General features: G+C 44.5%; 1 protein-coding gene and 2 pseudogenes across 1 annotated transcript; all 3 read left to right on the top strand.

Annotated features, from left to right (window-relative positions):
• Positions 1-248: 248 nt before the first annotated feature.
• Positions 249-4,581, top strand: LOC136648386 (protocadherin alpha-5 pseudogene; annotated as a pseudogene).
• LOC136649794 (5S ribosomal RNA) lies at positions 3,650-3,769 on the top strand (annotated as a pseudogene).
• A 3,438-nt stretch (positions 4,582-8,019) lies between the features above and the next one.
• On the top strand, positions 8,020-10,404 carry LOC136648387 (protocadherin alpha-3-like). The gene has a single exon (XM_066624495.1). It carries the CDS (start codon positions 8,020-8,022, stop codon positions 10,402-10,404), a length of 2,385 nt encoding a protein of 794 aa, XP_066480592.1.
• Positions 10,405-26,747: the final 16,343 nt, after the last annotated feature.

Raw genomic sequence — 26,747 nt, forward strand, 5'->3', positions numbered from 1 at the left:
AAATCTTACCTGTCAGTTCCACAATGAGGATATCAGATACCAGATGCAACATCATTTAAATTGATTCAGCCGATTCCACAGACACATATTTGGATGAGCTTCCTAGATTCTGCTTTTCAAGGAACAGGATATATACAAAAGACAAGACACAGCCGGGTTTTGTGTTTCAGTTTGCCATGCTTGCTTGGAAGGTGGATTGTGTAAAGAGATGGCTGCTGCAGCTGATTCTGCTTCACACAGCCTGGGAAATGGGGAGCAGCCAACTCCATTATTCTGTGCCAGAGGAATCCCAGCATGGCACTTTTGTGGGCCGTATTGCTCAGGATCTGGGGCTGGAGGTAGGTGACCTGGTGCCACGGCTGTTCCGGATGGTGTCCAAAGGACATGGGGACTATTTTGAGGTAAATGTGCAGAATGGGATTCTGTTTGTGAATTCCAGGATAGACAGGGAGGAGTTATGTGCCAAGAGTGTTATATGTATTATCAATCTGGAGGCACTTGTGGATAAACCCTTGCAGGTTTTCCATGTGGAGGTGGAGATTACAGACATTAATGATAATGCCCCCCTTTTCCCTTTTATGGAGAAGCATTTTTCCATTGCAGAATCTAGCATTCGTGATACACGCTTCCCTCTAGAGGGAGCCTCCGATGCAGATATCACTGCAAACGCCCTGCTGAACTATAAACTTAGCCCAAATTTACACTTCGGTCTAGAGGTAAAGGAAAACCAGGAACACAGTGCATCTTTATTCCTTGTTTTAAAGAAATCTCTCGATAGAGAAGAATGTAATGTCCATCATTTATTACTCACAGCCACTGATGGAGGTCAGCCTCAGCTGACAGGTACAGTCCAACTGGTGATCAAAGTGCTGGATGCAAATGATAACCCTCCTGTGTTTAACCAGTCTGTTTACAAAGTCCAATTATTAGAAAACTCAGTGGAAGGGTTACTAATAATTAAGCTCAATGCAACAGATTTAGATGAGGGAACAAATAAGGAACTTTCATACACATCAAGCATGTTTTCTCCTCCAAATGGAAAAGAAACATTTATCCTTGATCAAAAGACTGGGGAGATTCACCTGAGAGGAAAAATGGACTTTGAAGACATAAATTTTTATGAAATACAAGTTGAGGCAAGGGATAGAGGTAATCCCCCATTATCAGGACACTGTAAGGTTTTGATTGAGGTTCTGGATGAGAATGATAATGCTCCAGAGATTTCAGTGATGTCCCTGTTGACGCCCATTCCAGAGGATTCCCCACTGGGAATGGTGGTGGCCCTGATCAGTATCTCAGACAGCGACACTGGTGCCAATGGACAAGTGAGCAGCTCCCTGTGGCCATCTGGGCCCCCCTTCAAACTGGTGTCTACCTTCAAGAATTACTATTCACTAGTGCTTGCTGAACCTTTAGACAGGGAACAAGTGGCTGAATATAGGCTGGTGGTGACAGCTCAAGACCAAGGTGCTCCATCACTATCAACCACCAGCAACTTGGTGGTGCCAATCAGTGATGTGAATGACAACGTACCTGCTTTCACACAGCCCTCTTACACAGTCTTTGTGAAGGAGAACAATCCACCTGGTGCTCACATCTTCACAGTGTCTGCCTCAGACCCAGACGTGGCCGAGAATGGCCTTATTACCTACTGGCTGGATGAGAAGCTGTGGCCTCTGTCAAGCTACATCTCAGTGCACTCAGAGAGTGGGAAGCTCTATGCCTTGCAGCCCTTGGACTATGAGGAGTTGAAACTTCTAGAATTCCAGGTGAATGCTAAAGATGCTGGACTGCCTTCCTTGTGTGGCAATGTGACAGTTCAGATCTTCGTGGTGGATGAAAATGACAATGTTCCTGCAGTGTCTGAACCAAACGAAGCTCCCATCTTGCTGGTTGTCCCTGTGGCTGCTGGCCATGTGGTGGGCAAGATCCATGCCTTAGATGCTGATTCGGGCTATAATGCATGGCTGCGCTATGAGTTGCATGAAGGAAGTAGTGGCTCTTGGAGGGTAGGACTTTACAGTGGTGAGATTAGCACCACACGTGGTCTGGATGAGACAGAGGGCAGTAGCAGTCAAAGGCTGCTGGTTTTAGTGAAGGACCATGGCAAACCAGCCCTTTCAGCCACAGCTACTGTGAGTGTGTCACTGGTTGCAAGTTCCCAGACTGGCCATACTGATGCTCACTTTTCCAAGATGGGAGGGAGCCCAAAGCCACTGGTGGACACTGTCAATATCTACTTGATCATTGCCATCTGCTCAGTGTCCAGCTTGTTTCTGCTGGCAGTCATCTTGTATGTGGCCCTGCGATGTCGGTGCCAGGTGAAGGAGCCAATAGTGTATGGCCCTGGCACAGCGACACTGGTATGTGCCAGTGAAGTGGGCAGCTGGTCGTATTCAAACCGCCACAGTCACATCCTGGCAAACGTGAATGGAGAAGTTGGTACCAAGAGTGACCTTATGGTTTTCAGCCCCAATATCCCACACTGTATGGAGAATGGGGAGACAGGAAGCATAAAGGATCCAGGACCAAATTCAGCTGGTCAGGTAAGTTGCATGAATTGACAACAGGATCTTTTACATGTTTTTTTATTGGTTTATTCCTTTTGGCAGGGAATACAGAAACAAATTATGTTATTAGATGGGGTGGGGAAACTTTCATGTATATCATGCTCAGGGTTAATTTTGACCTCTGTACTTCTCAATACGTAGTCAGAAATTTAATATGTTGAATTCCTTTCATTCTGCCCTTTTCTCCAAAAGCAAAGCAAACAATGCCTACTTACAAGTGAATGTTTGGTTTACATTCATAATCTTTGGTAGATTTTCAGTTAGAATATGGTAGTATGGTGGTGTTGATCGTGCTCAGCTTTTCTTATTGAAGAGAACTCAAAATAATATGATTTTTCTGATTGCAGCTCTTCCTGTGTAGTTGATCTGTGGGGTATGTAGGCTTTAATTTAATGCACTTTTGCATTAGTGCATCTGTGGGGTATGTAGGCTTTAATTTAATGCACTCTTCCATGTATTTTAAGAGAAATCAGTTCCCCCTTCCTGGGGGAGCCACCACCTTTTCTTTCCATTCCTCCATCCCTTGCTGTTCCTTTCTTCATCTCTCTGTTTCTTGCGGCTTCTTCTTGTTCCTCCTCAGTGGTAGTGAAATCAGCACCTTGAAGGCAGCTGCTTGCACTGACAAGGGCTGATAATCTTGGCATCCATACCATTGCACAGTGTCCACTGATAAAGGTGTTTACTCCTCAGTCACTGCTCATTGATGCTGGTCATTTATGACTACCACATAACCTTACTGGCCAGGACTGTTCTCCAAACTGCAGTTTGCAGTTCCAAAGTGACTATATTTATATCTTGGCAGATTAATACATTTATATTGGATATACATATTCTGGCAGAGAGCCATGATTCAATTAGCACTACAACTTTGCTCTGTACAGTATGTGTCAAGGAGAGTTATAGAATACGAGGCATGCATGGCTAAACACATCAAGGTAAACAATAAAAACTTCTTTAAAGTCATCAGAAGCAGGCAATGAGGTGGCTAGACAGATTCTGAAGGAATAAAAAGTAAGGTTAAAGAGGATATGGGGATTGTGGAGAAGTTGAATGAATTCTTTGCATCTATCATCACCATAGTATGCAGCAACCGTTACCCTGCACATGCCCGATCTCATCTGATCTCAGAAGCTAAGCAGGGTTAGGCCTGGTTAGTACTTGGATGGGAGACCGCCTGGGAATACCGGGTGCTGTAGGCTTATACCATAGTCTTTAGAGACTGAAGCTGGCCAACCATTATCCATGCCTGAATCAACCTAAGGGAGGGAGTTTAAAGAACTGAATCAAATAGAAATGGCAAGGGATAGGGTTCTAGAGGATATTGTTGAATTAAAAATAAGCAAATCACTGGGTACAGATGACACCCACCTAAGAGTTTTTGAGTACCCAAATGTGAAAGTTAATCTTTTAACAAAACTGGAAGGTCGCCAATGTTACACTGATATTTGAAGAAGGGATTCAGGAAATGACAAGCTGGTCAGTTTTATATTTATTCCAGGTAAATTACAGGAAAACATAATAAAGTTAGGACGCAATCCAAAGAACGCCCTGGGCTGGTGCAAGTCTCCAATGCCAGCCTCCTGGTGTCGCAAAAGTGCCATAAGGCCCCAGGCAAGTTGGGAGGACTTGCACCGGACTTGCAGAGGCCAAATACAGCTCCAGCAGCGCTGGCGGAGGGTAAATATGCATTGGCAGCGGGCTGCTGGTGCAGGGGTCTGGAGACGGCAGGGGAGGCATTGCAGGGGTATTCCGATGACACACGAGCTGCAGCTGCTTCATACTGTCCGTTCCTTGTCCTGTGAAGACTCTTCTTGAAGGGCAGCGCAAAGCTGCCAGCACTTCCTCCTCCAGGGAAAAACCAGAAATGACTGCCTTCCTCCTCAAGACAGTCACTTCCTGGTTCTCCCTGGAGGAGAGGCACTCACTGCAGCTGCTTTGTGCCACCCATCCTGTGAAGGAGCTGAGGGCAGGAAGCTACCAGCACCTTCTACATAAATATGGCAGAGCCTGAGTGGCCGTCATGCACCCCCTCATGGTGTAGCATGCTCCTCTCAAGTTCCACTCTAATTGCACATCTGCTTATAGGATTATACATGATATGAGCACGCATGGAGAGAAACAGAACCAGGAGTTATCCAAAGAAATTGATGAACCAGAAATTAGGCTGAAAGAAAAGGAGGTACCTCTTCAAAGAGCTCGTAATTTGCCTGTGGAATTCATTGTCACAAAACGTGGTGCCGGCTACTTTCCTGCACAGTTTTGGGCAGGACTGGGCAAATTAATAGACCTATCCATGGGTACTAGTCATGATGACTACTAGTCACTACATCCTAGTTCAGTGGCAGTATGTGTCTGAATACCAGTTGCAGGGGACTGGGCCAGCCTTCGGAGCTGTGGCACCCAACTGGAAACATTTTTTTTTTTCAAGGCCCCAGGTTCACAGCCAAGGTCTGTAGAATCTTAGAGATATAAAATTGATTATAGACTTTTAAATTTATATGGTAAAATGGAAAGCAATGAACGTGTGCTTAAAAAGTGCATGTGGGTATGAACCAAATGGATCTAAGTATATTTTAATATCAGATTGCATAGATGCAAGTAAATGAATAAAATGTGTGCATTACTTTTGAAAAGTAAATAGTTACAAAATCACTGGTTTTAATGACTGTGAAATTATTTAATAAAAATATTAATTTTATTTTTATTTTTACTCTAGTTTAGGGCCCCATTAGGGCCCAATCCTATCCAACTTTCCAGCACTGGTGCAACCGAAATGCAGCCTCAAGGTAAGGGAACAAATGTTCCTATACCTTGAGGTGGCCTCTGTGACTGCCTCCCCACTACAGGATGCAGTGCACATCCCAATGGCATGACTACACCGGTCCTGGAAAATTGAATAAGATTGGACCCTTAGGTGGGTCCAATTTGGCAGCAATTGGTCCATTTGGGTTAAAGCCAGCCCTGGCAGAGGAGCAATGATGGAGACAAATATGCCTCTTTTTCCTGGTTGTTGGCTTCCTAGAGATAGCTGATGGGCCACTATGGGAAGCAGAATGCTAGACTAGATAGACCTTTTGCCTGATCCAGCAAAGTTTTCTGAGGTGTTCTTTTGTTTGTTTGCTTTTTGGTCCAATCTATTTATTTTTCATCTATGACAGTTTGCTGTGCCAGCTTATCTGGTTGAATAAATTCACCCAACTTCCAGTTCAGTATATAAGGATATCATTCTATAATTCTACCTCTTTTCTATACCTGTCAGTTCATGAATTCATTGATTCTTCCAGTTGCTTCTTGGGAATACAATGGATCTGGGACCGTGGATGTCACTCTTTGCAGGTCCTGATTCTGTGGGTTTGGCACAACATGGACCTTCTAGAGGCGACCGGATCACAGCTGTATACACTGTGGAGAGCATTCTGAAGTGGCCTCTGTGGGCCTTAGAAGGTCTCTTCTGGTTTATTGTAAAAACTGCTTTAAAGGCCTTTGGAGGGCTGCACGCAATCTCCCCAGCCCTCAAAACATCCTCCAGAGGTTTAGAGGGCATGAGACCTGCAGGTTTCAGTATCCATGGGGATCCTGGAACTGTTCCCCGTAGATACCAAGGGCCCACCTGTATTCCTTTTCTTAAAATTCTTGTATAAAAGCTCCAGTTTTCTTAAGCCATCTTGAAGCAACTTCCTTGATCCTGGTAATAAAATGAATGTAAATCTATACAAGATTACATCTTTGGCATACATAAATACAAAAAGTTCTGTTTGAAATAGTTACTTGAAATGAAAGTAAAACTATGGCTGTCAAGCCATAGTTTTTGATGAATTTTGTGATTAATGAATTTTATCTAATTTTATCTAATTAGTCACCTGATTTTAATAAACTAAAGATCCTTAAAGATCAATATACTATTTAAAATGTGCTGTCGAATCTTTGTTTTATGAAAAACATTTTAAAAATTGGTGTTGTGGGGGCATAAACACACTTTTTGCATTGCAAAACTAAAGAAGTAATTTATTATCTATTGGTTATAATAAATGTTCTCAACAAATATCAAATAAATCACATCGAGACATGTTACACGTTTTTTTTAAAAATCATCATTTTTTAAAGTAGAGCAAAACTATGTTTTTACTTTTCATGGATAACCTACATAATCAACAACTATTCAAAATTATCCCTGCAAAGATAACTCTGATGGTTTTAAAATTATGGTTTTAAAATACAAATTATGCATTTGTATTCAAAAGATGACAATTTATTTTCTAAAATCATCTTCACATAAGAGCAACATTTTCTGTTTAAAAAAACATGTTGAATGTTCTATAATATGGACTTCAACCGCTAGTTATGCAGTTTGGTGGACTTTATGGTCCTGATTTTGGGTTGTAAGTCAAAAGGAATGTACATTTGGTTCTTTGAAATTATATAGTGAAGGAATAGAAACTGATGGCACATTATCATAGGTATTCATTATGATTGATGATGTTGGCAACCTTCAGTTTCGAAAGACTATGGTATCGCGCTCCGAAAGGTGGTTCTGGAACAGCGTCTAGTGTGGCTGAAAAGGCCAATTCGGGAGTGACAATCCCTTCCACACTGGGAGCAAGTGCAGTCTGTCCCTGGTCTGTCTCCCTGGCTATGGGCCTTCCTTCTTTGCCTCTTTGCCTCAGACTGTTGGCCAAGTGTCTCTTCAAACTGGGAAAGGCCATACTGCACAGCCTGCCTCCAAGCGGGCCACTCAGAGGCCAGGGTTTCCCACTTGTTGAGGTCCACTCCTAAGGCCTTCAGATCCCTCTTGCAGATGTCCTTGTATCACAGCTGTGGTCTACCTGTAGGGCGCTTTCCTTGCACGAGTTCTCCATAGAGGAGATCCTTTGGGATCCGGCCATCATCCATTCTCACGACATGACCGAGCCAATGCATGTATTCATTATGGGAGCTTCTGAAATAAGTGGTATATCTTTGCAATGTTAACTTGGGTTCCTCAGTACGCAACTCTTTGGGAGCCAATGTACATTGATCTACATTTATTTTGACTAAAAAAATTTAATATGCCTAATCTGTTGATTGGGTTTTGAAAAAAAAAAATAATAATTTGAGACATACAGGGTAACTTTGGGAAAAAAAAAGATTAGAAAATAATATCAAACTGGATACATATTTCAGAATAAACTTATGAAATGAATTTAGCAAATAGGGAAAAATCAAAAATGAAAATCTCTATGGCATTTTTACCAATTGTCACAAGATGTCGCTACCCACTTAAAATCAAAATGTTCAGTTCAGACAAAGATCAAAGCCCCTCCCAGCACTACAGTAGGAGCAAAAGACTGTGAGAAGCTCAAGATGATGGCATGGATATTGCAGCGTAACAATAGATTGCTTCTTACTGTTTAATGCCAACCCTGGATGGTGGATCTAATTTTTTAAAACAGGAATTGAACCTACCGTTACTATGGTTGTTTTGCACCAATGCCCCCTGGTGAAGAGCTGGCTGCTGCAATTGATTCTGATCCTTGGAGTCTGGGAAATGGGGAGTGGACAGCTGCATTACTCGGTTCCAGAAGAATCCCAGCATGGCACCTTTGTGGGCCGCGTTGCACAGGATCTAGGGCTAGAGGTGGATGAACTCATGCCTCGGATGTTCCGGATGGTGTCCCAAGGACGTGGGGATTATATGGAGGTGAATGTGCAGAATGGAATTCTATTTGTTAATTCCCGGATAGACCGAGAGGAGCTGTGCACCAAGATTCCTGTATGCAGCATTCATCTGGAGATGATCCTGGATAAACCTTTGAGAGTCTTCCATGTGGAAGTGGAGATCAAGGATATAAATGACAATGCTCCAATATTCCCAGCTGCTGAGCAAAACCTGATTATTGCAGAATCTAGACTTCCGGGCTCATCTTTCCCACTAGAGGGAGCCTCTGATGATGATATTGGTTCAAATTCTCACCTCAACTACAAAATCAGTCCAAATGAATATTTCACCTTGGATGTTCAAAACAACGAGGAGCACGGTGAGTCTTTAGTACTCGTATTAAAGAAATCTCTCGATAGAGAGTTAGCTCATGTATATAATTTATTACTCACAGCCACTGATGGAGGCAAGCCAGCACAAACTGGCACTGCTCAGTTGGTGATCAGTGTGTTAGATGTGAATGACAATGCACCAGTTTTTAATCAGTCTGTCTATAAAGTAAGACTTTTTGAAAATGCAAAAAATGGAACCTTAATAATCACTCTCAATGCAACCGATCTTGATGAGGGAATTAACAAGGACATTACATATTCAATTCGAACTATTCATCCACACAATTTAGGTGCCTTGATTAATTTAGATCCAAGTACTGGACAAATCAAATTAAAAGGAGAACTTGATTTTGAAAGCATAAAATTGGGTGAAGTTGGAGTGGAAGCAACAGACAAAGGCACCCCGCCAATGAAAGGACACTGCAAAATTCTGATTGAGGTGTTAGATGTGAATGACAATGCTCCAGAAGTGTCGGTCTCATCCTTATCAGTCCCAGTGCCAGAGGATTCTCCACCAGGGACAGTGGTGGCCCTTCTTAGCATTTCAGACAGAGATTCTGGGGCCAATGGACAAGTGAGCTGCTCCCTGTGGCCTCCTGGTATCCCCTTCAAGCTGGTGTCTACTTTCAAGAATTATTACTCGCTAGTGCTGGCTGACTCCCTAGATCGGGAGCAGGTGGCGCACTATGGGTTGGTTGTTATGGCACAAGATCAAGGGGATCCACCGCTGTCATCAAGCAGCAGCCTGGTTGTGCCCATCAGTGACATAAATGACAATGCACCGACTTTTGCACAGCCCACTTACACAGTGTTTGTGAAAGAGAACAACCCACCTGGTGCTCACATCTTCACTGTGTCTGCCTCAGACCCAGACATGGTGGAGAATGCCCTGGTCAGCTACTGGCTGGATGAGAAGCTCTGGCCGCTGTCGAGCTACATCTCAGTGCACTCAGAGAGTGGGAAGCTCTATGTCTTGCAGCCTTTGGACTATGAGGAGATGAAGCTTCTGGAGTTTCAAGTGAGGGCCAAGGATGCTGGGCTACCCTCCCTGTGTGGCAACGTGACAATTCAAGTCTTTGTGGTGGATGAAAATGACAACTCACCTGCAGTATCTGTACCAGTAGAAGATGCCCCCACTCTTTTGGTGGTCCCTGTGGCAGCTGGGCACATGTTGGGCAAGATCCATGCCTTGGATGCTGATTCAGGCTACAATGCATGGCTGCGCTATGAACTGCTTGAGGCAACAAGTGGCCCTTGGCGGGTGGGGTTGTACAGTGGTGAGATCAGTACCACACGTGCTCTGGATGAGGCAGAGGGCAGTAGCAGCCAAAATCTGCTAATTCTAGTGAAGGATCACGGCAAGCCGGTGTTGTCATCCACAGCAACATTTAGTTTGTCGCTGGTAGCAAATGCCCAGGCCGTTCACACTGATGTCCACCTTCCCAGATCAGGAGTGAGCTCAGGGCGCTTAGTGAACAACGCCAATGTCTACCTGATTATTGCCATCTGCTCAGTGTCCAGCTTGTTTCTGCTGGTGATCATCGTATATGTGGCCCTGCGATGCCAGTGTCAGCCCAAGGAGGCAATGATGTATGGTCCTGGCACAGCCACACTGGTTTGTGCCAGTGAAGTGGGCAGCTGGTCATATTCCAATCGTCACAGCCACATCCTTGCAGGAGTGAGTGGCGAAGCCAGTGCCAAGAATGATCTCATGGTTTTCAGCCCCAACATTCCTGTCTTTGCAGAGAATGGGGAAGTGCAGAATGGGAAGGAGCTGGTCCCAAATGCATCTGGTCAGGTGAGCTGAAGAATGAATTTTGTGTACTTTAGTTTTCCCCATTGCATTGGTTTGTTGGGTTGCAAAATGAATGTTTACCTTGCGATTATCTTTAGGGATTGAATTTCCTGATGGCTCTAGAGAGTGCCTTTGAGGGTTATTATGATTAATTTTGTGTTCTTCATTTTCCTTTGTAAGGGAAAGTTAACCTTGTTACTATGGTATATTCTTGGACACAAAACCAATAGATACTTTGCCTGTTAGAAGATGTGTGACTTTTTGTTGCGAAAATGAGGATCCCTCCCCACCCCCTGCCAGGGTATATTAATAGACCAATCCTAAAGGGCCTTTACTGTTCTGGAACACATATTCTGGTGGTGTAAATCCCTTTATGGCAAGCGGCGAATGGCTGGTTGTGCAGGAAGATGGATTCTGGATGCCTGCTGGTGCAGGTAAGGCTGTGCAGGGGGTGGAAGGAAGGCGGGAAGGGGGTTGAATGTGGCAGGGAAAGGCATAACAGGGAAGAGATAGAGAATGGCAGATTGGGCCTTAATCTTAGACATTATCTAAATTAAAAATCTGTGCCTTCTTTTCATAAAGCATCTTAGAAGAGATTTTTCTTAAAAGTTTCTTTCTGCATGGTAATCACCTAACTAGAAGTGGTGTGTGATAAGTAGGAGAACCACTAAATTTTTGTACCAGTGGTATCTGCCTTCATATCAAATCAGCAAAGTTTGTAATGATTGTAGTTGGTGGACTGTGTAAAAAAAACAGGTTTTGTACATGTCTGATAGCACTGAGTTGAAATAAAATGTTTTGGGGAGAAAATGATTTATTCTATAACTAGGGGTGGGTTTTTTGTGGTGATGATGAAATAAAAACACATAACACCGCTTTCTGCACTTCTCATTTTTGTAAAAAAAAAAATAAATCCTGAAATCTATGACAAAAAACCATTTTCTAATACCTGTATATATTTCCTAACATCTCTACATGCATGTGGCTGCATCTGCTGACATTATACTACCTATATCGCCTACCTAGTACACTTTTAAAGTAAATATAATTTATAATTCTAATTTATAAAAATGCATTCTTGGAATGAAAACACATAACACTACTTTCTGCACTTCTAACTTTGAAAAACACCAAAATCCATGAAAAATAAAACTGTTTTCAACCACCTCTATCTAGAACTCTTATTTTTGGCTATTATGTCCTGTTATAACCATTGGTAACTTTGTTGGTTCATCTGAGAGATCATGCGTTATAGAATCATTTGGGGCTTACCTTGAACTTATTACCAGCTGCAAAAATGTTAGTGGCCAAGTACTGGTGGAAACTGATTAAAGAAGCAGTTCTCTAAGGTTTGGAATATTGCTGAGATGACTTGTATAGATGACATGAATGTGCAAGGCATGCAGCCCAATCCCATCCATTCCCTCCCCCTCTGATGCAGCCACACCACTTGAGTGTGTGCTCGGGTCTTGGAGATATTATCTGGGTAAGGGAACATTTGTTACTATGTTAAGTATGTAAGTAAATGTTTAGTAACATGTATTAGTACTTACTATGGGGGTAAGCCACTGGTGTCAGAATTGGTCTACTCATACTTGCACCAAGTTTGAGTGGTCCCTGAAGGAGGATAAGATAGTGGTGTCATTACCGTTGATACCGCCCCCTTCCAGGCCTGGATTCACGCCCATTCCATCCAGTCTCTTCCCTGTTTCCCCTCCCTTCCCAACCTGTTCTTCCCATTCTCCATCTCCATCCCACCTCTCATTCTTACACAGCACTGGGGGCCTTTAATCTGCCACAGCCTTTAAATCAAAGAGACTTCAGGAGGGGTGATCTAGAGTGGAGAAGTAGTGTGCTGGGGAAATAAAAGTACTCAATTATTTTCCCAATCAATCTTTTTTTGCTCTGAATTCTTCTCCTCAGACTACTGCTTTCTCTCTCATGGTGTTCAAAATGCATGTTTGCAGTAACAAACGTATTTGGAAGTCAGCTGTGTGGCCAATAAGGTTAAGGGACAATGTAGAAAAGAGAAGTGGTGGGCTTATATGCATTTTCCTCCTTTTCTTAACAATTGGTTTATCTTTAGAAATAGCTGTCTTTTTGGGGTTTCTTGCATGCAATTGTGTGTAACATGTTGTTGGGCCCTTAGAGTGGATTTAAGTGGGCAACTGCCCAGCTATTTTCCCACTAACAGGGAAATTTGAACTGTGTTTTGACTCCTTTCTTAACTTTCATATGAACGAGATAATACATTATCTTAAATGTCCTCAATACTTCCAAGCTTCAATAGCAGACTACAAGCTTCCAGCTCAGTTAAGCTGATTTAGGGCCTTATTTACATTGTACATATTCTGGTGGGGGCTTCTGGTTTTAGCCTTCTGGTGGGGGCTAAAAACTTCTCTGCCTTGCTTTTCCTTCTAAGTTTTGTTTAGCTTCTGGTTTTGTTTTTTTAAATTGCCTTTGCTGTTTGTATCTGCATTTTATTGATCTGTGATATACACTATGGCCGTTGTATTATTTCATGACATTGTTTTTATTTGTACGATTTTATTTATCTCGTATATGATTGTTTTACAGTTTTTACTATAAGACTCCTTAAGCACCCCAAATACTGGGGGTGGAAGCAGCATAAAAATATGTTAAATATATATAAAAGTTACAGACTGATTTGGAAAATGTATTGTAAGAGAGGTGTGAAACCGAAGAAAAATGAAAAACAATAATTTTGGGGGAAAAACCAAGAGGAAGTTTGATGTTGAAAATATTGAACAAGTTAAGAACACTAGGGATTCAGTTTAGTGAGGAATAGTTCTTCAACTTGTGAGCTGGTGGCTATACAGTTCCATGCTTTTAAATCAACCCATGCGGTAATAAACATTGCCCACAGTGTTAAAGATCTTTGCTGGGCAAAATAATTTCACACCTCATTTATGGTGCAGAATTATGCGATGTGACTGATTTAACAAAAATTGAAACAATTCAAGATTATTTGAAAGATCATTTTACTCATATACCACAGCACCCTTTAGCTATGCCGAGAATAGTGATTGAGCTCCAGATATTTCAACTCAAGTACACGCTGTATAATGCTTGTATCAGTACCAATTTTGAAATACAAACACACCCTGGACAATTGTCTGAACAACAAGAATATTTTGCTACATGAAGGCTTTTATATCTCTCTAGATTCAGACTATGCCCACAATCAATCTGGAAAGAAAGATGTGAAAAGTCCTGTAAATAGGTGTTGGGGCCTCTGTTAGCAGATAGTAGAAGATATTATCAATTGTGTGAAGCCTCTAGTACTCTCAGGGCGCAATCCTAACCAACTTTCCAGCACTGGCATAGCTGTGCCAATGTAGCGTGCACTGCATCCTGCAGTGGGAGGCAGTCAAGGGGTACTTTCTCAAAGTAAGGACATGTTTGTTACCTTACCATGCATTGCAGCCAGGTCAGTGCTGGAATATTGGTTAAAATTGCGCCCTTAGTTGGAATTCTTTGTAGGTTTGCTGGTAGAAATGTTTTTGGCAAAATGTAGGTCCAAGCCTAATGGCCTGCTGTGCCACTGAAACTTGTGGCACAGCGTGCTTTATTGGTGCTGCAAAAGATGACATGGCCTGGTGATAAGCAATTAGGGCCATGCTCCAGTGGCCCACCAATGAATCCTAGCACTGGCAAGACAGCACAGTCAGTTGGCAAGAGGTGGGGGATGTGTGGAACAGGTAAGGGAGGGTGAGGAATGGAGAGGAGACTGCGGGGAAGAGGGGGCTAGATTGAGGCTAGGAAGAGGGCAGTACTGGCAGCAGGACGCTGCCAATATCCTATCTCCCTTCCCAGCTTCGATCCACCAACCCAGGTCCACTGCGATTTGTGCCAGCAAAGTAGCTGGTGCAAATTCAAGAAGACCACTGTAGCAGCAGAAGTTTGTCCAGGGCAAGGTAACAAATGTTTCCTTATCTCAAGAAAGCCTCCAGGACCTGAAACTCCCCTGCAAGATGCAGTGTAAACCCCATTGGTGTGGCTGCATGGTGCAGCAGGAGTTAAGCAGAATTGGACTGACCCAATTCTGATCTGTTTATCAAATCAAACCAAATCTATAGCATTTAAAAAGCCTTTGTTTACCATTGAGGACTGAGAAAAAAATGCAAATTTATTTCTGTGCAGCAGGATGTGGGATTATAGCATGGAAACACCCCCCCCCTTTTTTTTTTTTGAAGATGGCTTCCTTTCTTGCCTTTGATAAACAATAGTTTAAAACAAGTAAATTGAACTGAGCTGACTAGATAAGAGCACATTTATAATACATAGCAGATTCAGTAGGAAGTAGTCATTATTTTTCTACTAAGGGCCTGTATACAATTTTTGCAGTTTTGTTTGAGAAATAATTCAGATTTACTGGGGTATCATATTCTGCAATTTTATGTTCCACAGTTTCTGACATCTTTGCATTTCTGACATTCCTTTTCGGTTCTTCTGGCATCTGGTAATGTGCTTCAAAATTTGTGTGTGTTACGTTGTCTTGAATAAGAAACATTTCAGGTAGTATCCAATCTTCAGCCAATTATTAGAACACTGAGTATTGGTTTATCTTTTAAGGTTTTCCAGATATTTGTCATGCAAAACCCTAGGCTAGCATTGTATCTGAGTTATTTGTTACTGTTGGATGAAATGAATGTGATTTAGTTTAGTCAGGTAAGGCAACTGGGAACTTTTATCTATTGCTAGAAAAATCCCCTTATAAAACAAACACTAGTTAACTAGCTCTCTCTATTGATCTCAGTATATATAGTCTCCCAATCAACAAAGATGGGTGATATTGAACTTCACAATTAACCTTCTCATTAACTTGTCCAGTGTTAGCAGAGCTGTGGAAAACCGAACACAATCAGAGGGAAGCTGAGTTCCACAAAGTGTTCTGTATACATGCTGCAAAATAAGAGCAGGAGAAACAACTGGTCATGGCTGTTTAGGCAGGGAGACCTATAAGAAAACAGGAAAATAAGCTCATGAGAAGTCTAATGTCAAGGTAGGATTAACAACCCACAAACCTTTAAACTGGGAATGGGCAGCCCAATCCTATCCTTCCCGGTGGCTGGAGGAACAGCAGTGCCAAAACAGTGACCGCTGTATCCCACGGGTGCTGGGAAGCTGCTGGAGGTCTCCTTGGGGGAAAGCCCCAGGTCCTGCAATGGGGCTTCTCTTGTCTGTGCCAGCTATTTTGCCAGTGCAAATGAGAGAACCTCTGTGTCAGGCTTTGCAGTCAGACATGGAGGACAGGAACCAGTGGAGCAGGGCTCTGCTGGTCCCATCCCCATCCCAGGCTGGTTCCTCCCCTTACTCAGAACTCCTCCCCCCACCTTGAAAGCCCACACCACTGACTTTGCTCCAGGTGGCGTCTGTCCGGCACTGGGCTCAGCACCGACTGGTTCTGGCCTGGTGCTCTCTACTTTGAGGGTGCCATAAATGTGTTTATAGCATGTGCGTTATGGCAAGTTTATTACACCCAGAGCGAAGTGCAGGAGCTCAGTGCCAGTGCTAAGAGGTAACCACCCCCTGCTGGTGAAGATGAGCACATATGTTGTATATCCACCACCCCTATTGTACAGACCTAGCTCGAATGCTGTTGCTCTTCCAACATCTAGTTTATTCCAGGTCAGCATCAGGCCTTGTGATTATACCCAGGTATCAGTGTCACTGTGGGGTCTGCCCACATGCTGCTCGCTTTTACCTTATCGAGTGCTCTTTTAATGTTTTTCTTTTTCTAGTCTGTATATTTTTGGAAGCAAAGTATGCATTGTTTGTTCCTCTGCTGAATCAGTAATCATTTCTACAATACTTTTTTTTACCTCCAATAGGAATAGTGTTTTCATACATATTTTTGTGTGATCATCTTCTCCCTGTAGATATGATACTTGAGCTGAGCTCAAATTGCAGTGGAATTCTGCATTCAGGTTCTGGGTTCAGTGCTTAGTCTTCATTGCACAAAGGTTTCTGAAATTAATTAGTGGCTTGGGAACATGAAAGGTTGGCCAACAGTGTTATAAAAGGATTAAGCTAGGAAGTCATAAAAGTGATTGACTCCATAATAGAGGAGTCAGAGTCTGTGTTGTACAGAGGGACTGTTGTATATCCTTGGCAGAATCTGTGGACCAAATATCTGGGGATGTTCCATATTAGGCAGCATTTGAAAGCACTTTTCCAAGTTCTGTGAGTGTGACTTGTTTAGCTCCAATTGTCCCTATTTTGTGGTACCAGTTCCCTAGTAAATCACTGTTTCTATTTTTGCCTTTAGGAAATGTCTCATCAGTTTTCAGGATTTAGCTCCCTCCCCTGGGACAAGCAGGAGAGTCTGTGTATGTAAATGTGCTGTGTAATGTGCATACAAATTTCACACATCATTGAGGCCAATTTTGAATTGTTGACAAAATATTGTAGGGCAATGTTGTTTCAAAGGATATTTTTAAACCAACACTGTCTTAGATGTTACATTGGTGTGGGGTAAGCAATTGATGGAGCTGTGTGTGTGTGTGTGTGTGTGTGTGTGTGTGTGTGTGTGGAGGTCAAGTTTGGATAGCAATGCTTGATGGTGTTGCAGGTATGACAATATCTTCATCTCTGAAATCTTGGAGGGGACAGTAGTTGTAGTAGTAATAGTGGTAATATTGCAGTAGTAATAGTAATACTACAATTGTCTGGATAGTAGTAATTCAGACAATTGTAATAGCAAAAATGCTATGAATTAATATTACTATCATCAAATGTTAGATCTATTATCGCTATTAAGAATATTTATATACCTGTTTTTCAACAGGACTGTTTCACAACGTGGTTTACATAGTAAAATAAATCAGTGAATAGTTCCCTATTCCCAAAGGGCTCACAATTTAAAAAATTATACAATCTAATTCATGCTGTAGAACAGGGATGCCAAACATAAGGCCCGGGGGCCAGATGCGGCCCACGGAAGCTTTCTATCCGGCCCTCAGGCTCTCAGCTGCTGAGCAGTGCTGAGGTGTTACTGCTATAAGGGCAGCCCACATGAAAATTGGACTCTCCCATATCTTGAAATATGATCAAGATTTGTGTATTTTCTCTTCTGTCATTCGCAGCTAATGAGTTCCTAAGTGAGAAAAAGTGCTTATTTTGGTTATGACCTGTTCAATGACATCATTTCCTGCCTAATGACATCACTTCCGGCCCTCAGCAGGCACCATGAAAGCTGTTTGGCCCTTGGTATGAAACATGTTTGACCCCTGCTCTAGGTGCAACTGCCCTTAATATTATTTTAAAATACTACCTAAAAAATCCATTATTCTGAAAAAGGAAAAATTGCAATATTTCTGCTAAGAATATGCGGGCTGGGGCAAAACGTGGAGTAAGGTCCCAGTCAGCCCTATGGAGCTGCTCATATTTGTGCCAGCAAATTGTGCCAGCAAAATTTCTGGCACAAATCCAAGCAGCCAGTGTAAGGCCACCTGGGCAGGGAACGGGATCCAGTCCAAGAGCCAACTCCCTTCCTGGGCCATCCCACCCACCATCCTGCCCTCACCCCACCCCAGAATGCCCCCATTCTACCCCCCATTCCCCCACGCCAGCCTAGAGAGGCCGGCATGAACTTACCAATCTGCTTCAGTGCGGAGGCCACATCTGGCCCAGCCAATTCACAAAGAGGTGCAACTCTCTCGGGCTGGCACAAGGGACTTGTGCTGGCCCAAGGGTGACTCAGGATTGTGCCCATATTTATTGACAAAATGGGTCATAAAGGTGTTGCAAATCACAAAGCCTATACAGCATCTGTGGAAAAGCAGCCACATATAATAACTCCCCCGAAACAAAGTCAATCAATATGTTTTCTTTTCATTCCATAATTCCAGTGTTCTTTGAAATTAATTTCTCATCTGGGTATATTTGGTCACATGGCTCAGTGCCATCCCTTTTCTCTTTATTCCTTTTCCATGTTATCAAGCAGTTTCTCCTAATTGTTTTTAACATGAACTCTGATACAATCTACAATAGCATGTGAAAGTGTCCTCCTTGTCCTTTATTGCCTTTGGTACATTCGTTCCATGGTGACAGAGCAGTATTCAAATGCCATATTTTTCTGTATGTCGAGAAATCTTCACTGTATGCCTGTCTGTAGTAATTTAGGGTCTGCAATGGTGAATATGCATACACATATAATTAATATGAATATTTCTCTTCCACTGTGTGGATTCCAATTTTCATGTTCTGTCAGTGCAAAGCATGGTAGTACAATGTAGCTACATAATGCTATATTTGCCTTAATGGCTGAGCCATGAGAATAAGCTTGGTAGCTCCGTACTGGGGTCCAGAAGTCTCATTGGCTTAATTCATTGGTCTCCAAACTGGGAGCCATGGCTCCCTGGGGAGCCATGTGAAAAACTCACCTCTCTATTCAATGCATAGGATTGTAACCCTAATGGAGAGTCACAGCCAATGGCCCAGTAGGTCAAGGAAGCTGCCAGCTGAGAAAGTTTGGGAACCACTGGCTTATTTCATAGAATGCAGAACTTAGAACAAACACTTTCTAAGAACATCCTATTAAAATTATAATCTTATTGGATGTGAGATTTTTTTGTAGGAAACATGCATACAATTCATTTATCTACATATCTAATTTACACTGAATAATTCAAGGAAGGAGAACTTGGGCTAGCTAGAAATTGTTATCCCATCCTTTGTGCTAGCCTTTTGATGTCTTTGAATAAGAAGATGGTTGACTCCCACTTTGTCTTTTGACTTGCTTTTGTTTGTGACGAAGTCCCGGAAGCAAGAGACTCTCCCCAGTCAACATCCAGGCTGTCTTGGAACAGCAGATCAGAAGCCTGCTGCTTCTTTCCAGGATTTCTGAATGCTGGAGACATACTCTCTTCTTGCAGTGTTACTGCTTTGGCAAGCTTTGTCTTTATTTGCCATGTCTACCTGTCAATCAGCCTGCACATGCTAGTTCTGTTCCAGTGCCTTCATCTTGCACATGCATTTTCCTTTTCCTTAATCATGAGTAAATTTGTTGAGTGAAACCATGAGTAAATTTTCCTTAACCATGAGTAAATTTGCTTGCTTTGCATGGGAGTTCCAATGAAGGCCTGCATTTCTCAGGCTTTTGTCACACATGATCAAAGTTTCTCAGAGTGATTCAGACATCTCAGGAGGTAGAAAGGCATTGGGACTTCTGATGCAAAAGAACAGATCTAGATCTTTTCATCTGGAGTTATTAATTCACTTTAACTCCTGGTGGTGCTTCTTACCCAAGACCAAGGAGCATTTACTGAATTTGCGGGCTAATGCTGATGAGAAGAGATAGATAATTCTCAGTGACAGGTACATAAACTCTTTTGACAGGTACATAAACTCTTTTAAAGTTTTGGGTTGTTTTCTGTTAGATCAATCTCCCTTTCTCTTCTCAGATGCCTATTTGTAACATTTGCCATTTAGAGCCCAATCCTGTGCTTGGTAGCATGGCTTTGTGCCGCTAAGCACTGTCGCAAAAGTGCCATAAGGCATGTTCGCGAGCCTCACCACCAGGCTTGCACCTGTGCTAGCCCAGCGTTGGGCTAGTGAGGGGCAGGTGCCCAGCCTCTGCGGCTTGGTGGTCTCCTGGACCACTGTGTCGTGGCATGGTAAGCGGGGCGGGGAGGAGGCATTCTGGGGCGGGGGGCGGAGAGGAGGCAGGGGAGGCATGCCGGGGAGGCGGGGAAGAGAGCGGGGAGGCAGGAAGTGGGTCTCTGCAGGATTCAAGGTGCTCGTGGAGGGCTTGGCACCCTATACGAGTGCCTTTACAGTGAGTAGCCCCATTGTAGGGCTGCTTACCTTACCTGGGAGAAGGGGATGAAAATCGGTAGCCTGGGGCACACACGATGCGGTGGCAGCCATTCTCGGTGCCACCGAGGCTGGGCACCCCAGGCAGCTCAGGATTGGGTTGCCCATCAGTCTGCAGCTGCCTCATAAGAATATGCTTTCTTTTTTCTCATTCCACCTTGTTGATCCACTACTACAACTGTTTCATAGACCAGTCCAAACCTCAGCTTCACAACCCATCTTTTTGTGATAGTGGGAAAAATCATGCTGCATTTGATATATATGTGTCTTATTTTACATACCAAAAAACATACAAAGCAGGTAATTTGGTCATCTAGCCTCAGTATTGGTTTAAAATATTGGCAGAAGCTTTCCAGGGACTCAAACAAAGTCTTTACTTGTTAAGCCAGGGTTCACCCATAATTGAGGTTGACTAATGCAGCCACCTAAGGCAGCAGGTTGGTGAAAAGCACCCACCTCCATCTACCCACTTGCTGCCACTGCTCCTCCTCTTCCTCCCTGAAAAGACTATATGCAACCTCTGGGTTTTAGAGGTAGCCTATCTCTGAATGCCAGATGCAAGGATACAGGTATCATGTTGTTTTGGGCGCTCCCTGAGGCATGTGGTGGGAACAACCACTGTGAGAGGTATAGAAAGCTGGTCCCTTGGCCTGATCCATCAGGGCTCTTCTTATGGGCAGAGTGGAAGAAGCATGGAGAAAAGGAGAGAGGGGTTATAGCATCGACACTGTAGCTCACCATTTCTCCTCTACACCTCCTCTTCTGTTCCATCCCCATCTTCCTTTTCCAGTCCAGGGTGTTGGAGGCTAGCATATCACCCCAACCAGGACACTTAACTGGAAATGCAGAAATCTGAATCTGGCACATTCTTCATATAAAACACTAGCCCTGGGTTACGACTCTTCCTCTCAAGGGCAGTATATCACGAGCAGCTTGGAGGGGGCAAGAAGCAGTGTAAGAAAAGATCTCCATGTCATTGTTATTGAATACCTGTAATCTTCATAATGTGGTACACGTTACTTCAGTATTTTAATGTAGCGCTTTGGTGCTGAAAATCACATCAGAATAATACTGGCAAGCTAAAGCATTTTGTGAGATAACTGGAGACCAGAATTAAACTTGCAAGGATTTAGTTATTTCTGGCATTCTGGCTGGTTTTTGAGTTAACGTCTTAATATGCTCACTGCTTTGAAGTGTAGCTTCATGGAAGGATGTTGCTCACTTTCACTTCAGTGCACAGAAGTCCTGTTTCAGTGGTCTTTCCAGAGGACGGTCTTGGGTACTAGTTGTGGCTCAATTACTAAGATGGTTCAGAAGGATGTGTTCTGCTTCCGGGTGAACTTCTTCATCTTTTTACCTCCATGGAGGAGAGGTACTTTTTTTCTAGAAAGCTGAAATCTCCTGTCTACCAATATGTTTTACATATACACAGCAAGAGCACATAATCAGGATATCATAAGTTTAATTATTTTTTAATTGTCTTCAGTGATCTTGAACATGCATTTTCACTTACAAACATAAGAGAAGCATCCTCTAGCTGTGACCAAACTCCTATCTCCAGAATTTTTTATTTTACTTCAGGAAACTTTGCTTTTCTTCATAAAAGTGAAAAGTGGCTTATTTAAAAGGATACAGATAATCCCTGCCGTGCACAGTATGGGACACTCCTTACTCTGCCTTTAAGAGGCCACTGAAATCTCATCTTTTGTTCTGGACATTTGAGCTCTTGGAGAAGAATAGCTGCTGTTTATTGCAACCTCCCCTAATCTCTGTTGTTGTGGTTTTTGGATTTGCATTTGATTGTATTGCATTGCCTTGCTTTTTTAACATTAGAATCCTAGACATGTCTTCACAGATGTTAATCCCATTGTGATCAATAGGACTTACTCCCAGGTAAATGTGTATAGGAATGCAGCCTAAGTCCATTTGTTGGGATCTATTAGGATCTTGGGATCTGTTCAGGTGAAAGGTAGGATATAAATGCAAATAAGTAAATATATGTAAATAATAAAATACAATAATGTAAATATAAATAAATAAATATAAATAAATATAGTAAAAATTGCAATAATTAATAATTAAAGAACAAAAAATGAAAAAAATAGAAATAGTAAGAGAAGTAGTGATACAAAAGGGAATCAACTGCTTATCAAAGCAAATACAAAGAAATCCAGACTCCATCAACTTCTGCCCCAGGCTTTCCTGAAAAGTATTTGCACAAGGCAGCAAACCAAACAAAAATAAGGCAGAGGGGTGTGAGTGAAAGAGAGGATCAACTGAGGTAAGCATTGCATAATGTGGGTGCCATCATGGAAAAGCCTCTGCCCCTTGTACTTACCTAACAAAGTCAGTGGGAGATGGAACACCGACAGCTGGAGCACAACCTCAGATCTTGAGCAGAGTGGAGTACATAGGAGAGAAAGTGGTTCTTAGACTATATACATTTCCCGAGTCATGAATAGCTTTCAAGGTACCTTAACTCAGGCTGCAGTCCAGTGCACACTTACCTGGGAGTAAGCCCCACTGAACACAATAGGACTTACATCTGAGTAGACATGCCCAGGGGCTGGGCTGTTGGTACCTTGAACTGAGCCTGAAAAGGAAGAGGGAGGTGTTGAGGGAGGTGAGGCAGTGCCTCCCCACCAGAGTCCTTTGAAAAGCGCTGCTATCCTGTGAGATGCTCGGTTGTGCATCCAGAGGCGGCGCGACCCACTCTGGACTTGCTGTTCCAGCCAAGAGACTGGCTGGGGCGACGACGGCCCCTCCTGCGTCCCATTGCCGCCTTCTGCCCGGAGCTTCACCGGTGTGGTTGATCTCCCAGGACAAGCGGCTCCTTCCCGGTGTGATTTCAGGAGCAGGAGAAGCGGCTCCTTCTTGGGAGAGACTGAAAAGGAGGAGAGACCGCTTCGGCTCTGGAGGGGGCGGGGGGCCGCGGAGTCCGCGGAGGCGACACCTCCTGCCTTGGCTACGCAGCCGGGGCTGCTTCTCTCTCCTGCCTGCCTGCCTGGGTGGAAAGGCTGCTGCGATCCCCTCCCTGCTTGCGACTGGGGGGCGGGGACGCCTCTTCAGAAGAGGGGGGGCGAGAGGGCCAGCGGTGGCGACCGGCACAGGAGCACCTGCTGCGCATATACCTCCAGCGTTACAGCCTGCCCAATCCTGTGCATGTCTACTCAAAAGTAAGACCCATTGTGTTCAATGGGATTTACTCCCAGGAAAGTGTGCCTACACGCTAACAATCTTATCTACACTTTCCTGGAAGTATGCCCCACTGGGTATAATGGGACTTACTTCTGAGTAGACATGCCTAGGATTGGACTCTCCATCCCTTCAATGATCCAGGAGATCTGAAGTCTCTCTCCCATCCCCCCCCCTTTGCCGAGACTCAGACACATCTGGCAGCCGAAGTGGACCAAGGAAGGACTCTGGTCGTCTGCGATGGAGCTGGCTGGCTGCAGGGAAGGGCAAGTGGGAAGTCCACCAGCCTGCCCTCCGCCTCCACGCCTTAGAGCCGTTTCCTGCGGGAGGACGCGCCACGAGGCCCTGAGCCTTGCTGCACGCCTTGCTGCTTCCGCCAGGGGCCACGAAGGGCGGACTTCCACGGCTGCGCGAAGTTCAGCCGTCCCACTACTCAGGCGGGCTGCGCAAACTTGCAGGCTGCCTCGCAGGAGTCATGTCACGTGCCTCCTCGCCTTCCCTCTCCCGTTCAGGGGCAGCAGCGCTAGGCGGCAAGTCGAGGGCCAGCGAGAGTCTGCAGGTGCTCCCTGCCTTCGCCCCGATGACTGGCTGGGCTTCCGACCCGGCACACTGGAAGCAAGGCTGGCTATTCCGCACCGAATGAATGAAAGTGTTGTATGCCCCAGGGTATCTCCGCTTCCTTTTCCCTCTCCTTCGTGTTGATTTTAGATTGTGAACACTTCCGGGCAGGGACTGGTCTTCTAAGTCCTATTGAACCCTATGCACACTTTCCTGGGAGTAAGTCCTATTGAACACAATGGAACTTGCTTCTGAGTAGACATGCATAGGATTATGGTGCAGTTCTTTGTAATGTGCCAACCACAGATGGCACAATACTACTACTACTACTACTACTACTACTAATTTACTACATGGTTTTAATTAGGGCCACAATGTTTAAGGTGCCCAGCTCCTCCAGAATCTAAACTATAAAACTGTCTCAGATTTTATTTGGGAAGTAGTTTACAGCAAACCAAAAAGCAGACCAGTGCTTTAACAGACAGCAGATGGCAAGGCACCCTCTTCAAAGGGGCACATTTCCTATTCTCTCACAGTGAATGCCTCTTCTAAGATGCTTGCCTGTCTATGAGGAGCTTCCGGGCCAACCAAGAACACTTCAAAATTTTAATTCCTTCTTTGGTAACCAATCTGTATCCCAACTTCTTGCCCTCTCTCAGCCCAATTATCCACACTTTCCTGGGAGTAAGGCCCATTGACTCCAATGGGACTTACTTCTGAGTAGACATGCATAGGATTGGGCTGTCTCTCTCTGCTCATTTGCTCTCCATAACTTTAATTGGTGCATTTGCTTAAAGGAGGAGTTATCCTTTCTAGATGCTTTGCATAGGTCTCCATCTGCCCTTTTGCTAGCTGGCGAATCCACAGCAGTAGCAGAATTTGATAGTGGTGCCTTCAATCTTGTATAGTGGCCTGACAGCCATTTTGAACCCTTTTCTTGGAAGGTAATTTCACTGAAATCAGAGGGATCAGGAAAATTAGGCTAGGGTGGGGAACCCCAAAACCTCTGAGATAGTTTCCAAATGTCCTTAGAAACCCTCTCTTTCTCCCCCAGTGCCTGCACCAATTTGCTGGACACATTGGGGCAAAGCCCTACCCTGATGGTATGTTGAGTATAACAAGTGCTGAGGGTTCAGGGACCAGACCAGCCAGATGGGTGATGGGGTAGTTTGAACAGGGCCCTCTGATTAGGGCCCAACCTGATAGACTTCCAATGCAAGCCCAACAGGCTCTCGTTAGATACTTTCCCATAGCTTTCTGTTAGCACAGAAAGTTCTACAACATAGCACATCCCATAGCACATCTGTTCTAAAACATGAAGGTGAAATGTGTGAGTCGCTAAGACCATTCTGTTCTGGCCCCATCTTATCAAATCCATCCGATTCCTCCCTCCCCCCTCCCAGCCCAAACTCTTTCACTGCCTAGGTCAGGACCTATCTACCACTCTCCCATTTTGGGAATTCATAAAGCATATCTGGGTTCAGAGCCCCCTTACTTCTTCCATCATCAGCACCATCTTCATCAATGAGCCAGCCATCCTTGTTCTTGTTGGCAGTGGGGAGGGGAACAGGGGGCAAGGTCATCTTGTCCAACCCCCCACTCAGTGCAGGAAGCTGCTACAGCATACCCAACAGAGAATGGCCATGACATGAGCCGGGGTTGGCCGGCTCATGGAGGAGAATGAGACAGATGAAGCACCACTCTTGAACTGGGTGTGAACCGCCTGGTTGTAGGGATCCTCTGGGTTCCATTGGCTAAGATTTTCCTAATCCCCAATCTGAATAAAGCCTGTTGATGTTAATAAGGGAAATGACACCCATGTTAATGGACTCAAATCCAGTGAAAAAAAGTCTTGGGGCTAGGACCCAGGGGTGGATCCAGTGTTTGTATTTGGGGGAACCATGAGTACTACCTTAATCCCAGAGCCCAGGTCAACTACGTGGGTAGAGATTTGGGCTCTAGCCTGAACTGGCCAAGGTTTGCTGGGTGGGTAGATCTGGGCTTCCACCTGAACTTGGTAGCAAATCCACCTGGTGTTTGTATTTGGGGGAGGGGGGACCATGAGCACTACCTTAACTCCAGAGCCCAGGTCAACCAGGCTTGGGCTCTCACCTGAACTTTGGCCTCAGTGGCTGAGGTTTGCTGGGCAGGTAGATCTGGGCTCCTGCCCAGACTTGGAGCAGCCTGTCAGGTCTCCCGTTCCGACTCTGCCTTCTGGAGCCAGTTCTTCCAGGCGGGTAGTCCTGGGCTCCAGATCGAGGGTGCTCTTCATGCTGGCGGGACAGTTTGGTGGTGGTGGGGGCACGCACCCATGCCCTCTTGGACCCGCCCCTGCTAGGACTCCAAAGACTATTCCCTAGACGTGAAACGGGGGGGGGGCACACAAAATGGGCAGCAGGAGCGATGCACTCCGAATCGTCTCGTCCACGCAAGTCAAGCTGCTCCTGCTGCCTTTCCGGAGCCGCCCATTAAGAAGGCTCTTGCTGAGCTCAGCCAGGTCTCTTCGATCCGCCTGTCGATCGATGCCTCCTACGTGCAGCCGCCGCCGCCGCCCCCTCTCTCTGCCAAGCCCCCTCCCCTCCGCGCCAGGCAGGGAAGCAACATGGCTGGCTGGGCGTTTTCCACTGCGGGGAAGCCACCGCAGGCGGCCGTGCAGCTGGAGGGCTTTGCCCAGAGAGGGCCGTGCAAAGACCGCCACCCGCCCGCAGGTGCAGGAGCCGCGCCGCGTTGCCCGCTGACCTACTGAGCCAGCGGCGCGGAGG

This window comes from Tiliqua scincoides, chromosome 4 (genome assembly GCF_035046505.1).
Source record: "Tiliqua scincoides isolate rTilSci1 chromosome 4, rTilSci1.hap2, whole genome shotgun sequence".
Classification (NCBI taxonomy): Eukaryota; Metazoa; Chordata; class Lepidosauria; order Squamata; family Scincidae; genus Tiliqua; species Tiliqua scincoides.

Excerpts from the sequence above, each read along its gene's own strand:
- LOC136648387 (XM_066624495.1), top strand. The coding sequence starts at position 8,020 with ATGGTTGTTTTGCACCAATGCCCCCTGGTGAAGAGCTGGCTGCTGCAA.